The sequence below is a fragment of the Bactrocera tryoni genome, chromosome 3 (assembly GCF_016617805.1).
Source record: "Bactrocera tryoni isolate S06 chromosome 3, CSIRO_BtryS06_freeze2, whole genome shotgun sequence".
Lineage (NCBI taxonomy): Eukaryota > Metazoa > Arthropoda > Insecta > Diptera > Tephritidae > Bactrocera > Bactrocera tryoni.
The window spans coordinates 54,569,291-54,586,207 of record NC_052501.1 but is presented as its reverse complement, the minus strand read 5'-3'; the positions used below and the strand labels follow the sequence as shown (position 1 = coordinate 54,586,207).

Sequence of the window (16,917 nt, the reverse complement as noted above, 5' to 3'; positions counted from 1 at the left end):
GTTTTGTGTGATCATCTAGTGTCATCTCCTCGATCGACTGAAAACGGATTCCACGAAGCGACAATCTCAGGTTGATGAACAAGAAAAGATCACACGGACCTACTGCCACGAAAACCTATTAAGACCATAACTAAAATAGCCTGTATGTGTTTATGACTATTGCGTTGCTTTGATCACTTGTTATTGCGGTAAATATGGCTGCTGGTGACTGTTGAAAGGCCAGCAGTTGTTACTTTAAATCTGTGTACCACTTGCATGTTTTGAATAAAACTTTTTGGAATATTTTTGAAATGAATTATCCATCCACAACAACAATTTAGATGGTCGTACCAGCATCTAGTAGGTTTTTAAAGGCTTCTTGAAATATAGGTTGTCAAAAAAGTCTTGCGGTATTTTTATTGATTTTTTTTTTTATTGAAATTGAAATAAATTTTTGATGACTAATGCCCAGCTCTTGACCGATGCTACGGCTGCTACTATGCCGGTCTCTTTCGACCAATTCAGCGATTTTATAGCAATTTTCGTCGACAGGCCTTCCGGAGCGTGGCGCATCTTCGACCACCTCTATACCAGAACGAAAACGTTGAAACCATCGTTGTGCGATGGAAATGGAAACTGTATCGGGTCCATAAACTGCACAAATTTTATTGGCGGCTTGAGATGCATTTTTGCCTTTATCGTAGTAGTACTGTAAAATATGCCGTATTTTCTCTTTATTTTGCTCCATGTTTGCGACGCTATAACTCACGAACGTTATAAAAGAAACGACAATCAATCAAACATGTGTTAGCGCGTGAAATGAGCTTTACAAAAAGGTATAGCATGACCCAATGCGACGAATAAAAGTAGAACTACGGGCTTTCAGCGCCAACTAGCGAAAATACCGCAAGACTTTTTTGACAAGCTATATAAAAACTTATTTTCAATGCAAATTTTTTATTCATTCATTGCACGTCTTTTCTTCATTCGTTATGCTATTTAGGCTCATTCTGCGGCCGGTTTTCTTAATAGGATGAGAGATTTGCAAAAAACTTTGTCTATTTTTATTAGCCAGGATCGTTAGGAGTTTCCTATTGTCCTAAAAATTCTGGCTTTTTATAGACAATGATGAAAACTCAGAGGTGCGACATAAGACTTAACAAGTTTTGTCATAGTGTTTCTTCGTTTTAAATCGTTGGGTTCAACCAATTTGTCTACACGTAAAATACTCACCAGGAACTGTATTGCATTATATTCAAACATCACCGATTTTTGAAACAAAGTGGGATGTTGAAAATATTTGGTCTAAGTGGGTCGCTCCAAAAACAAAATCAGATCTTCAGAATGTTTGAGATGGTTTAATACGGAGTTTGTCCGAAAAGCAATAGGACTGAATCGAGTAAAAACAAGTAAGGAAGGGCTAAGTTCGAGTGTCACCGAACATTTTATACTCTCGCATGATAAAGTGATAATCGAGATTTCATTATACGTCATTTACATATTTTTCAAATACCGTATTTTTGTAAAGTTTTATTCCGCTATCATCATTGGTTCCTAATGTATATATTATACAAAGAAGGCGTGAGATGGAATTCAAAATAGCGTTATATTGGAAGAAGGCGTGGTTGTTAACCGATTTCATCCATATTTCGTACATGTCATCAGGCTGTTAAGAAAATATTATGTAACGAATTTCATTGAAATCTGGAGAGTAGTTCCTGAGATATGGTTTTTGAACCATAAGTGGGCGACGCCACGCCCAGTTTCAATTTTTAAAAAAGCCTTAGTGCAGCTTCCTTCTGCAATTTCTTCCGTAAAATTTAGTGTTTCTGACGTTTTTTGTTAGTCGATTAACGCACTTTTAGTGATTTTCAACATAACCTTTGTATGGTAGGTGGGCGTGGTTATTATCTGATTTCTTCCATTTTTGAACTGTATATGGAAATGCCTGAAGAAAACAACTCTGTAGAGTTTGGTTGACATAGCTATAGTAGTTTCCGAGATATGTACAAAAAACTTAGTAGGGGGCGGGGCCACGCCCACTTTTCCAAAAAAATTGCGTACAAATATGCCCCTCCCTAATGCGATCCTTTGTGCCAAATTTCACTTTAATATCTTTATTTATGGCTTAGTTATGACACTTTATAGGTTTTCGGTTTCCGCCATTTTGTGGGCGTGGCAGTGGGCCGATTTTGCCCATCTTCGAACTTAACCTTCTTATGGAGCCAAGGAATACGTGTACCAGGTTTCATCATGATATCTCAATTTTTACTCAAGTTACAGCTTGCTCGGACGGACGGACGGACAGACGGCCGGACGGACAGACAGACATCCGGATTTGGACTCTACTCGTCACCCTGATCACTTTGGTATATATGTATAACCCTATATCTGACTCTTTTAGTTTTAGGACTTACAAACAACCGTTATGTGAACAAAACTATAATACTCTCCTTAGCAACTTTGTTGCGAGAGTATAAAAATTATTGAACCAACGGAGGATGGGTTCATGTGTAGAAGTTCACGCAAGTGAAGAAAGTCCTCTGATCGTCATTCACTTGATAGTGACCAGCAACGATTCTTTTACATATGGCCCAAGTAGCTCACTACTTCCGGTCTTTGACCAAGTATCCAATGGGGTGCCAGAAAACATCCGTTTGAAGGCCAGTTAAAGCGACAAAGTGAAACATCCCCTCTGCAGGGTTATGCGCTGGGTTAGGGACCCGCTACGTAAAAAACACACCAATGAAAGGAAACAATAAGCCTCGGATGAGTGACCCCCCTTTTGGTGACGGCCATGGCAAACGAAATAAGGACTACGATTTAAGGGCATGTACCTGGAATGTCCGGTCCCTTAATTGGAAAGGTGCCGCTGCCCAGCTGGTTGATGTCCTCGGGAAAATAAAGGCTGACATCACTGCCTTCCAAGAAATGCCATGGACGGGACAAGGACAGAGACGAGTAGGATCTTGTGGCATCTACTACAGTGGCCATATAAAGGAGCGCAAGTTTGGTGAGGGATTCGAGGTGGGAGAGAGACTCCGTCGCCGAGTACTATCATTCACTCCGTTGAATGAACGTCTAGCCACAATCCTCATTAAGGCGAGGTTCTTCAACATATCGCTGATTTGCGCCCACGCCCCGACGGAAGAGAAGGACAATGTGACCAAAGATGCCTTCAACGAGCGCTTGCAGTCAGCCTATGAGAGCTGCCCCCGCCACGATGTCAACACCGTGCTTGGCAACTTTAACGCCAGGGTGGCCAAGAAAATAACTTTGGCGCGACGGTCGGTAAATTCGGCCTCCACGAGGAAACATCCCCAAATGGGTTGAGGCTGATCGACTTCACCCGGGCCAGAAATATGGTTATCTGCAGTACTAGATTCCAGCATAAGAAGATTCATCAAGCCACCTGGCTGTCTTCGGATCGAAAAACCACCAACCAGAGCGATCATGTTGTGATAGACGGAAGACACGTCTCCAGTGTTTTAGATGTGCGTACGCTCCGAGGTCCTAACATCCACTCGGACCACTATCTTGTTGCAACCAAGATTCGCACCCGCCTCTTTGAGCAAAAAACGCACGCCAATAAACATAAGGAAGGTGCGACGTCGAGAAGCTGCAATCCCAACAGATAGCTGAACGATTTTCTACTCGGCTTGCACTCCTGCTCTCTGAGAGCACTCGTCAACAACTCGGTATAAGGAAACTGTGGGACGGCATTTCAAGCTTCTTACGTACAGCTGCAACCGAAACCATTGGTTTTCGGAAAATGCAAAAGAACAGTTGGTACGACGAGGAGTGCCGTGTTGTAGCGGAGAGAAAACGGACTGCTTACCTCGCAACGTTACGATCGATCACAACACGTGTGGGATGGGATTGATACCGAGAGTTGAAGAGGAAAGTTAAACGCATTAGCAGACAGAAAACGAAAGAGGCCGAAATGCGTGAGTATGAAGAGCTTGATAAGCTGGCCGACAGGGGTAATGCTCGAAAGTTCTACGAAAAAATGCGGCGGATTACAGAAGGTCTCAAGACCGGTGCATACTTTTGTAGAACCCCCAAAGGTGATCTAGTGACCGATGCTCAGAGCATCCTTAGATTATAAAGGGAACACTTCTCCAGCCGGCTGAATGGCAGTAAACGCACAACGCCAGGAGAAGGCGAACCCGATTTCCCAATCGATGATGATGGAGCAGACATTCCATTGCCCGACTAGGAAGAAGTTCGAATAGCAGTTACCAATAGTTACCTGTCTGAAGATCAACAAAGCAGCGAAGGCCGATGGATTACCGGCCGAGCTATTCAAACACGGCGGCGAAGAACTGATAAAAAGCATGCATCAGGTTTTTTGTAAAATATAGTCGAGCAAAGCATGCCAAACGATTGGAATTTAAGTGTGCTCTGTCCAATCCACAAAAAGGGAGACTCCACATTCTGCGCCAACTGCCTTGGTATAAGCCTCCTTAACATCGCGTATAAAGTACTATCGAGCGAATTGTGTGAAAGATTAAAGCCCACTGTCAACAAACTGATTGGACCTTATAAGTGTTGCTTTAGACCTGGAAAATCAACAACCGACCAGATATTTACCGTCTCCAAATATTTGGAAAGAGCCGTGAGAGGAGAACCGACGCAGACCACCTCTTCGTAGATTTTAAAGCTGCTTTCAACAGCACGAAAAGGAGCTGCCTCTATGCCGCGATGTCTGAATTTGGCATCCTCGCGAAACTAACACGGCTGTGTAAACTGACGTTGAGCAACACCAAAAGCTCCGTCAGTATCGGGAAGGACCTCTCCGAGCCGTTTGATACCAAACGAGGTTTCAGGCGACTCCCTATCGTGCGACTTTTTCAATCTGATGCTGGATAAATTAATTCGAGCTGCAGAACTTAATGGAGCAGGTACAATCTTTTATAAGCGTGTACAGCTGCTGGCGTATGCTTTCTCCGGACTGGACAAGGAAGCAGTGCAAATGGGTCTGGCAGTGAACGAGGGCAAGACGAAATATCTCCAAATTTCAATCATCAAACAAACAGTCATCGCACTCGCGACTTGGGTCTCACGTCACTGTTGAGAGTCATAACTTTGAAGATACTACTAGATTGTTTCGTGTATTTGGGAACTAGCATAAACACCACCAACAATGTCAGCCTGGAAATCCAACGCAGGATAACTCTTGCCAATAGGTGCTTCTTCGGACTGAGTAGGCAATTGAGAAATAAAGTCCTCTCTCGACGAACAAAAGCCAAACTCTATAAGTCGCTCATAATTCCCGTCCTGCTATATGGTGCAGAGACTTGGACGACGACATCAACTGATGAGTCAACGTTGAGGGTTTTCGAGAGAAAAGTTCTGCGAAAGATTTATGTTCCTTTGCGCGAAGCTCCATGGCGAATATCGCATTCGATGGAACTATGAGCTGCACGAGATATACGACATAGTTCAGCGAATTAAAACACAGCGGCTACGCTGGCTAGGTCATGTTGTCCGGATGGACGAAAACACTCCAGCTCTGAAAGTATTCGGCGCTGTACCCGCCGGGGGAAGCAGAGAAAGAGGAAGACCTCCACTCCGTTGGAAGAACCAGGTGGAGAAGGACCTGGCTACGCATGGAGTATCTAATGGGTGCCACGTAGCGAAAAGAAGAAACGACTGGCGCGCTGTTGTTAACTCGGCTATAATCGCGTAAGCGGTGTCTATGTCAATTAAGAAGAAGAGGAATCCTTACAGTTTTTTAAAGACTTTCAAAATTGACAGCGTCGATGCAGCGCTGCCAGCGCTATTTCCAAGCATTGAAAGAGTAACGGTGGGCATTATTCGGAATAGCGTTGAGAGCCGAGGTGCATGCTACTTGGATCCCCTCTGTCGTCTCAAAATGTTTGCCTTTCATCGACTTTTTCAGGCAATCGTATATCTCTGCTCTATCGAACGCTGCATTTTCGGCTTGCACAACTCACAGAAACACGTCGGGCGAAAAATTTGTCTCGTTCGTTATCTAGGAATGCCCTCTACCGAATCCAGTCGGTGTGCTCACGCTCCGAAGTACATACAGTCGCGGCAAAAGAATATCAATTATATTACTTTCCGGACAAAGCCTTGAAGATAACACCGTTATTTTTATATTTGATAAGAGAAGGAATACAGGCTTAACTGTGAAAAAATATATCTACCGCTTGTTTGCTTTCAAGTTTTCCCATTAAAACAAGAAAACGAAAATAACCAAAAACTGCCGGAGATATTCTAAGATAAATTATACTTTCTGGACACCTATTTCAATTCAAAGAGCTATGTACATATTTAGCTTAAAACAAAGCTAGAAATATATATCGCATAGAAGCGATCTTTGTAGCTGTAATGACCAATGACACAACCCATATATTTTGAAAATATATAAGAATTTTAGTGACATTGCATACTCGTCAGGAAAATTTTTTTGTCGCCGCGAACACTTCGAGCTGTTATCCAGGAGATGATTTTCGGTGCTGTAAACGACTTTTGGTGGTGGTAAGCACAGCAGGTGGCGGTTAGCGAATGTTGGGTGGATAACGGTTGTTGTTTAATCTAGTAGTGTACGATTGTTACTTTTGTTGCAGTTTTTGCATGTTGGGTATTTGCTTTTCGCCTTCTCTCAGCCCCACTTAACATTATTGAAAATGTTACAATATTTATTATGTCAGCTTTGTTATTGTTGCAAATGATTTTCAAAATTTATTGTTATTGCAGTATTTAAATGTTTTCTATTTCTGCTTTCTCATTTGCTGATAAATTTTATTTTAATGTCAAAGTAATTTGTCGCAATTGTGCAAAGCAGAACACTAGTGGGGTGTGAGAGGAAGAGAGATTGAGATACTGAGGTAAACAAATCTGACACACGTGGCGCCATAAGAGTAAAGCACACCGTATATTCGTGCTTGATTGCAAATTCTACTATATGTGTATTACGGCCCTGCTGGAAGTATTAACAAGAAAGCGATAGCTCTGCCAGTCTTCAACTTCTTCTCTGATATTATTTTTTTGCAACCAGTTGCTTTTTCACTTAACGGTTCTACATATCACCTAAAACTAAACGCGATAGATATAGGGTTATATATATATAAATGATCAGGATGACGAGAAAAGTTGAAGTCCAGTTGACTTTTATCTATCCGTCCGTGCAAGCTTAAAGTAAAAATGAAATATCTGATGAAACTTGGTATGCGGGATCCTTAGTACAAAACGGGCGTAATCGAACCACTGCCATCCTCTTAAAACACCATCAACCGAAAACCTATAAAGTGTCATAACAAAGCACTAATTTAAGACATAAAGCTGTAATTCGGTACAGTAATGTACATATCTCCCAAACAACTTAAGCTAAAACAACCAAATTTGCTGGGTACAAATCCTATAAGAACTTCGACCGACAGAGTGAAAATAGCTAAAATTTGAGGATAACTGTATTGTTGAAAACTACTAAGAGCGCCATAAATGAATAACTAAATACGCCAGAGACATTATATTTTACCACTAAGGTATGAGAGAGCTTTATGATAATCGGTGTAAAAATTGTAGAATGGGTGTAGGGATTGTAGTGAAATTCTATATCTCGAGATCCGTCCAACCGATTTCAACAAAATTTAGTACATAGCATTCTTTTGACATTCTTATGTCCCATTGGGAAAATGGACCAAATCAGACAACAGCCACGCTTACTTTTGATATAGCACAATTTTAAATTCCGGTTGATTCGTTCAGTATCTAAAACAACTGTGGCGGAGAGCAAGATTCGTCTTGGCACTACAAGGAGCTGCCCACTGGGTGGGGTACTATTCCCCCTGCTATGGCGCCTGGTTGTAGATGAGCTCCTTGAGTTGCTCACTAGCAATGGAATTCGTTGCCAAGGGTACGCTGACGACATTGTTATAATGTTATAATGGCGCGAAGCAAGTTTGAGAACACTCTCTGCGACATTGGTCAAAGAGGCTCAAATCTAGCAAAGGGATGATGTAACACGGTAGGGCTAAATATTAACTCGGCAACAACTAACGTGATCCCTTTTACTAAGCGGAAATCTCTTGCGGGCTTGAGACCCCTAACAATTGGAGGCAGGGAGGTGAAGATGTCGAAAGGAGTAAAATTCCTTGTCCTTTAACGCTGTCCAAAGTCAAAAAGGCACTCATGATATGCAAACGCCTGGCCGGCAGATCCTGGGGATGCAAGCCAGGTATTCTTAGATGGCTGTATACCATGATTGTTAGGCCTATTGTCACCTATGGAGCGGTTGCTTGGGCTGCCAAGACAACACAGCCTTCGGTAAGCCTTAAACTATCAAAGCTGAAAAGGCCTGTGTCTGTGCTTCAGGGGCATGCGCACATGCCCCACCGCATAAAGTCATACTGGAGCTCACACCGCCAGCAGGCTCCTGGAATTCTTCAGGCTCTGGAAATTGGTGACCATATGTGATATAGGAGAGGGCACAATAGGTCGCAGTGCAATACCTCAGTATCAAGATCTATCTAATGTCTTTAGTATGTGCCAGCTTATGAAAAAAAATGTTGAAATCCAACCAAAACTCTTCAAGACCCTAGGTACCGAATATGTGGACCCCAGTAGTTGACGTTTGTTCGAAAATAGTGGTCAATATGCAAGATATGCAATATAAATTCAGACAAAATCCTTTTCCTGCAGTAATCATTCTGTGTATCTAAAATGGGTGGAATCGGGTCAATACTTCCCCATACACCGAATATAAAGATTTTCGAACTTCCTATTGACTTTAAGCTGGATATAACGGCCAATATGTGAGTTATCCAAATGAAAATAAGACAAAGTATTTTGCTCATAATAGTGTATCTTTGTACCTAAAATGGATACAATTGGACGAAAGTTGACCTAGCCCCATATAGCCATTACCAGGATTTTCGAACATCCGGCTGATTTTGTATAATAACAACGTATATTATTTTTAGTTTTTCTAATTGTTTAAATGAGTTAAGCATCCATCCACTCTACCCGGAAAAACTAATGGCACACTCTAATACTGTCCACCATATCATCACCAATACACCACACCTGGGGACACCTTGGATTTCAAAATAGTAGAGGTCAACTATCAAAAGGACACTCATCGCACCTCAACTTTGGTCATATACAAATTCGCTTAAACACTGCTCCGGGTCGACACCTTACGCTACTCTCCCTCACAAGTCAACCACGATCCGCGTCAACTTGATCGCCAGCACCGACAAATTGTTCCCGGAATTTGAGTGTCGCCGCCTCACCCGTCGATATTCATATTTAGTTAATTTACGAAACATAAAATTGTTTAAAAAACCAAGTGTATTAAGCAAAAATCGGATATTTTTGTTTTAATTAACACAGTGCTGGGTGCTCCCCAATTTACTGAATACAAGTTTAAACACTAACAAATCTTATGTCGAATAAATATGTATTGTATAAGTTACATATTGTGTATAAGTATATATATCATTGGTTAGATTCCGATCCCGAACTTAGTCCTTTCTTACTTGTTTTACTTTTTTCTTGATGTGCATTTATTTAATATACACAGAAAATGTCAATGCATTCCGGAGAATATTTTCGATGTTATACCCAAATTTGAAAAGGCTTTTCAAAATGCATGGATGTGCAGATGCCAGCGTTTTTCTCAAAATTGCGTTTTCAAGGTCGGTGGCAAACAGAACTCGAAAACGCCTTAAGCGATTAGTCTCAAACTATTTCTAAAACGAAGATTTTTTTCACCGAAAAATATTTTTTTTTATAAACCATTTAAAGCCGAAATTTTGGTCAAAAATCATTTGTTTTTGAGCAACAGCAAATTTTGTCGAAAAATTTTATTTTGCTTTTACCTTTGATTTGCCTTGCTAGATTTAATATAACTTTACCGAAAACTATTCGGTTTTTTATTTTCAGACGATCCAGTTCAGAGATATAGTGCTCTCCAGAATGTAATTAATCTTTAAAATTTAACTGTTAACTTCAAGTTAGTAACTAAGTTTGAACCCGATCTGCTAATAAAGCCTGTTCGCACGTTTTCTTTACGAACTGTATGCTATAAATATAATTCCGTATTTAACTCTCTAAGTTCGTCTATTAAACTCTTAGATAAATGAATACAGCACTTCTGTAAGCTCTTCATAAGCTTTAGCTATGAAAAGCTTTAACTTAGCCCCATTTGATTAGAGATGAAATTTTTAGATTCTAACCAAAAACTGGAACATAAAATCAAAAGTAGCTTTGGTCCGACTAATATCATGTTTCTTGAACAGGATAAACTACAGTTATAGGATGGATCAATTCAGATTTCTGAACAGTTTTTAAAGTCAATAACGGTAAATGAGATATTTTTTTAATCTTTACATAAACAGATATAACGTTACAAATATAAAGGAATGTATGTAGTCTTAAGCATAGATATGTTTTACTAATACCCAATTCTATTAGCACCTTAATTAATGTTCATTTCGGATAAGCAAAACGATCTTTCCGGCTTGAAATAATTTGTTTTCGTTCACATTTTTCTAACAGGGATGCTTCCATCACATGTCTCTTGCAGCTTTCGGCAGTGACTGACGGCTACAAAACCCATATTAACAAATGAGCAGCAATTCATATAACACATGCATACATACGCATATTCTGTAATAAAACGAGAAACAAGTAAACTCATTTTAACACTCGTATCACATTTGACAATTCACGCGAGATTTGCTGTCATTCGAGAACTCAAGTGATGGCTGGCGAGAGATGACAGTGAACGGGGCCTGGAGGGGGTGGAATATTTGACTTGTAGCTTTTGCACTAAATACAAAGCTCCGACTATACACCTATTTCATGCCTCACGTGTCACCCTCTACCAACGTCTTGACACTTCAATCGACCTTTTATGCAATCAAATGTTGGAGTTGTATACATGTGCTACCTATTGGGGTCAATAAATGATTTATGTTTTACTGCAGTGATTTTCTGTCCTCTATTCTAGAGTGAAAACTGTAAATTCAGAGGAGAAATCATTAATACATACCAACAAATATATATTTAAATATATCATCATTGCCGATAAAATTTCATCAATAATTCCGACGAACTGTCGAAGCATAGGGATTTGTATTTTGACAGGATCCTACTGTCGTACGGATGTCAATTGGGGGGAACATGTAATAACCGTTGGAAGATTTGTACATAGAATTCATATATGGCCCTGGCCTATTATATACATTCATTCATACATAAATATTTAAACACGCATCCGTATACTGCTTCGAGTCTCATCTGCACGATTTATAATTAATGCTCTTCAAGTGGTAGATACTATTTTCTGATAGATTTTCATAACTTATATACATACATGCTAAAGGGCAAATATGGATAGACAATGGGCTTATTTATATAATTTACTGCAAACACATAATTTATTATGAGTTAGGTTTTGCAGAAACTTAGAACTTAAGACAATTCAACTCTTGCACATTGAACAGACTATTTATATAATACATAACATTACAGAGAATTTATCTTTATTGTGATGTTTGATTTGATATCTTCATCTTATTTTCTGATTCTTTGTCAAAATTAAAAAATGTTCATAAGTTTGAAACGTTTGGTACAAATTGGTACAAATTTATATAATACATATAATACAGATTTATATAATATACACCACCATCACCATCTTTAGACCCAGAATTCATTATTGGATAATATTCGACCCCACAGACCACACACACCACGTATTGAAGAAGTGACATCGCTTCGCTCTATGGGCTCTCGTAAAGTTCCAGAGATTCAAGAGCTGCCGTTTCTCCCAGGAAAACAGCGCTTTGGTATGGTGCTTAGGCCGGTAGAACCATAGGTACATATTTCTACAAAAATGATGCTGGCGAGAACATAACTGGTAACCGACTATTTGACGCCTGACGGAGCCACTACCCACACATCGCATGTTGTTAAGAGAACAATTCGGTAAGCAGATATTTTAACGGTTTGGACTTTTTCTTGTGGGGATGTGCAAATTTTTAAGTCTCAAAACATTATGCGTGTCATTCGCTAGTCGAAATGCTCGGACGAGTCATCGATTAACATCGATTCAACGGATTTGAGAAGTAGCCATTTTCATCATTTAAAGAGACCATCGTAAAAAAATAAATGCCAAAGAATGTTCTTTCGAATGGTAATAAACATTCCCCACTAAATTTAAAGTATCTGTGTTTTTTTTTGAAAAAGTATTGAACCTCGAAATTAATCAACTTTATATATAAATGATCAGCATGATGATCTGAATCTATTTAGCCATGCAAGCCTGTATATACGCCCCTTAGTTTTTAAAACATTGGTCTCCCAGTTCCTTTCACGTCCTTTTTTCTCCATATAGCTTCCATACAAACTGAACGATTGGAATCAAGTGCTTGTATGGAAAAATTTTCTTGTTTGACAAGATATCTTAACGAAATTTGCAATAGACTATAACCAAAGGCAATGATGCAATCTCCGAAGAAATTCCAGATATGATGATATGATATGAGATATATGTTGACAGTTGATACCCTCAATCCCTGCCATTTGTTTCTCTCATTACCGCTTTGCTGACGATACAAGCCTTACACACACAACTAATCAGCGGCTGTCTCATCCTTAAAGGCCGCAGGTGTATCCAACTATTTCGGCTGTGTTGCCATATAAGCTTTTATCGTGAACATCTATATACATATATAAAAGAGAGTGACGTTAGTTACTACGCTTATAACTGGAGAACGCCTGGACCGATTTCGGTGAATACCACCAATTCGGACAGGTCTCCGCCCAAACAAGGAGAATACTTAAGAAAATTCTGGAAAATTTTTCGAAAAAAAAAATTATGAAGAAAATAAATTTTCAAATACGATTTTAAAAAGGAAATAAAAACGAACATGATTTTAAATGCTGTATTGCCAGTAGATGGCGTTGTGTGCATCAACTTTTGACAACTGCATGCATATGCACAGTTGGCAACCCACGCAAGATGCAATGACATACATATGTGACTTGAGTTTAGTAACATAAATATCGGCATTTTCTTAAGCTTTTATCGGCTTTCGTTAGTTATTGTAATTCAATTTGATTTAATACATTGTTTTGAAACGATATATTAGCCGTGTTTTATTGGTAATTTTATGTTCACGGCTATTGTGAAAATTGCAAGCGAAAAGTGATTTCATAGAGGTGAAGTCTTTGTTATTGGGTGCTCATCGATAATCAACCCAAACGTTAATTTCGGGTTGTTCAATTAATTTTTAGGTGGAATAATTTGAAAATCAATTCGAGTTCACTGTTCATTTCATTCTGATTGATCATATTGGTGTGGAATTCTATTTTCAAACGGTAAGTTGCCAAGAAAGATGTTTATTTTGTGAGGTTATGACATTTGAGTACATGTTTTGTGTGTTCATTTCTCAGTGTAATTCAGAATGCCACGAGCCAAAAGATCTAATCTTTCGCATCGAACGCGAAATGCAAATAGAGTTCGGAATATTGCCTATCAATTGACGACAGATGAACAAGAAATCGCACGAGAACAGCGCCGTGTTAGTATGGCCCGACTTCGTGCATCACAAACACAAGAAGAAAGACAGGCGGAAAATGAAACGGCTAAGTTAACAATGAGAAATCGTCGGGCAAATGAAACAACTCAACAACGTGATAATCTAAATCAACGCATAAGAAGAAGTGCTTCAAGTGTTGATTTGGATCGAGTAGCGTTTCATTACGATTGCAGAATTGATTACAGCTCGCATCCTTCCGTTAAAATTCACCCAATGGAGGTTGTGTGCAACCATTGCGGTGCATTGAAGTTCGCTGGAGAAACACCTGGACTGTGCTGTCTCAGTGGCAAGGTTAAATTACCACCATTGCCCTTGCCAACAGAGCCATTGCGTTCTTTGCTTACTGGTGAAACACCAGAATCACGTCATTTTCTATCGAACGCTCAGAAATACAACGGATGCTTTCAAATGACTTCATTTGGAGCAGATATTATTCATGAACGCGGATTCATTCCGACATTCGAGGTAATAAATTAACCGATCATTTTCTCTTGATGCACAAAAAATATTGAATCTAATTTCGTAATTGACTCTACAGATTCAAGGCCAAATTCACCATCTAATTGGATCATTGCTACCACTTGAAGACGCACAACATAAATTCCTTCAAATTTACTTCATGGGCAATGTGGAACATCAACTTGATCAGCGCCAAACAATCAATACGGTAATGAGAAGAGGAATTCTTCGCGATTTGTAGCAGCTGCTTCATGAACATCATGCATTGGTTTGGTTATTCAAAACTGCGTTGGATCGCATGCCAAATGATGACTATAAAGTCGTGGTCAGAGCGGATAAACGACCTGCTGGAACGCACGAACGCCAATTTAACGCTCCAACGATAGATGAGGTTGCAGTTGTGATTGTTGGCGAAAGCCGGGAATCACGCGATATTGTGCTCACACATAATTCTCATTTCAATATGACACTAATGTCACTGATATCATTTTAGGTGAGGAAACTACCAGGAAGGTCAACGGAATGAATTTTTACGCGTATCGTTTGATGATTCGCCAAAATGTTGACAACTATTTGCTTCGGTTTCGCCGATTATTTCAGCAATTTTGCGTCGATATGTATGCCAAAATAGGAGCGGAGCGCCTCCTTTTCATCACTTTAAATCAAACCAAACTACGTACGGAGCAGTACATTCATTTACGCGATGCAATTAGCACCGAAGGAAATGCATCTGATTTTGGTCGGTTGACTACTTTACCGGCGACGTTCGTTCGCAGTCCACGTCATATGCATGAATATACGCAAGATGCAATGACATATGTACGTCATTACGGCCGTCCAGACCTGTTCATCACCTTCGCGTGCAATCCTAAGTGGATAGAAATTGTTCAACTGCTGCTTCCTGGCCAAACATCAAGTGATCGGCACGATATCACCGCACGTGTATTCAGGCAAAAAATCCGGTCGCTCATGCACTATATTGTTGGGCATCGTGTCTTTGGGGATACTCGATGTTGGATGTATTCCATTGAATGGCAAAAAAGAGGCTTACCGCATGCGCACATTCTCATTTGGTTAGTCGAAAGAATACAGCCAGACCAAATTGATGACATCATATTTGCCGAGATTCCTGATCCCGAAACCGATCCAGACCTGCATGATGTCGTAATTACAAACATGATTAATGGACCGTGTGGCGCCATTAACCCACAATCACCGTGCATGGTCGACGGCAAGTGTTCCAAGCGTTATCCACAAAATTTGACTGTTGATACCATCACTGGCAAAGATGGTTATCCACTGTATCGACGTCGATCTTCTGATGATGGCGGTAGAACAATCACAGTCAAAGTGAAAGGAAATGATTTCGTGGTCGACAACTCTTGGGTTGTTCCGTATTCGCCACTTCTTTCCAAAACATTCAGGGCGCATTGTAACGTGGAGTATTGCAATTCAGTGAAGTCCATCAAGTACATCTGCAAATATGTCACGAAGGGCAGTGACAGGGCGGCTTTTGGTCTTCAAGCTCCTGACCCCAATGATGAAATCACGCGCTATCAAAATGGTCGATACGTATGCTCCAATGAGGAACGCCAAAACGTATATTCTCATTTACCATTCATGAACGGTATCCGAGTGTTACACATTTGGCAGTGCATATGGAGAACGGTCAACGAGTTTATTTCACCCCAGCAAATGCCGCTCAATGAGCTCAAAACCCAACAGCGACAACATTGACCAGTTTCTTCTCGATTTGCCAAAGTGATCCGTTTGCACGTGCGTTACTTTACTCAGAGATGCCGCGTTATTACACTTGGAATGCTTCATCGAAGAAATTTCAACGTCGAAAGCAAGGTAATGTAGTTCCTGGTCATCCGGATGTGCGTTCTACTGAAGCTCTTGGCTGTATTTATACAGTTTATCCGAAAAATGATGAATGCTTTTACTTACGACTATTGCTGGTGAATGTTCGTGGCCCGACATCATTTGAATCACTTCGAACTGTCAATGGTATAGTGCTGCCAACATTTCGTGTTGCACGTCACGAGCTCAATTTGCATTCAGAGAATCCCCATCTTGATATGAATGAAGAGATGCACAACCAGGCCTTGGTTTTGATAGAAGACATGTGTTACCTCATGTGCGGCAGTTTGTTAGCTAGGTTAGGAATGACGTCGCCTGATCGTGGAGTAAACGACGCTTTCGAACGAGAATTGCAGCGTGAACGTGAATACGACACAAATGCACTAAGCCAATTGGTTCGAACGAATATACCATTGTTGAATCCTCAACAAAAAGAACTGTACGATACGGTGATGAAGGCAATTGATGATGGAAATATCGGCATGATTTTCCTTGATGCGCCTGATGGAACTTGAAAGACATTCCTCATATCATTGATTTTGGCTGCAGTTCGTACAAGATCAGAAATTGCTGTAGCAGTTGCTTCTTCTGGAATAGCGGCAACGACGTTGGAAGGTCTCCGAACCGCTCATTCTGCATTAAAATTGCCATTAAACCTGCAAGCGGTTGAAGAACCGACATGTAACATAGCGAAACATTCAGCAATGGCCAAAGTTTTAATAGCAAGCAAAATCATTATCTGGGACGAATGCACAATGTCGCATAAGCGCGCATTAGAAGCTCTGAATCGCACTATGAAAGATCTGCGTAATGACGCAAGACATTTTGGGGGTGCATTGATTTTACTCTCAGGCGATTTCCGGCAAATACTACCAGTAATACCACGATCGACCGCTTCCGATGAGATCAATGCTTGCCTCAAATCATCACCATTGTGGCGTTATGTGTGGAAACTTCTGCTCACGACAAACATGCGAGTTGCATTTCTAAACGATCCATCTGCCGAACTGTTCTCCAATCAACCGCTAACTATCGG

The 16,917-nt window shown here is 40.4% G+C and overlaps 1 protein-coding gene across 1 annotated transcript; it reads left to right on the top strand.

The window, feature by feature from the left end:
* The first annotated feature begins 13,772 nt into the window (after positions 1-13,772).
* LOC120770689 lies at positions 13,773-16,396 on the top strand. The gene is made up of 4 exons (XM_040098271.1): positions 13,773-14,024; positions 14,098-14,226; positions 15,144-15,645; positions 15,744-16,396. The coding sequence occupies exons 1-4, from the start codon at positions 13,773-13,775 to the stop codon at positions 16,394-16,396; spliced, it is 1,536 nt and encodes a 511-aa protein (XP_039954205.1).
* Positions 16,397-16,917: the final 521 nt, after the last annotated feature.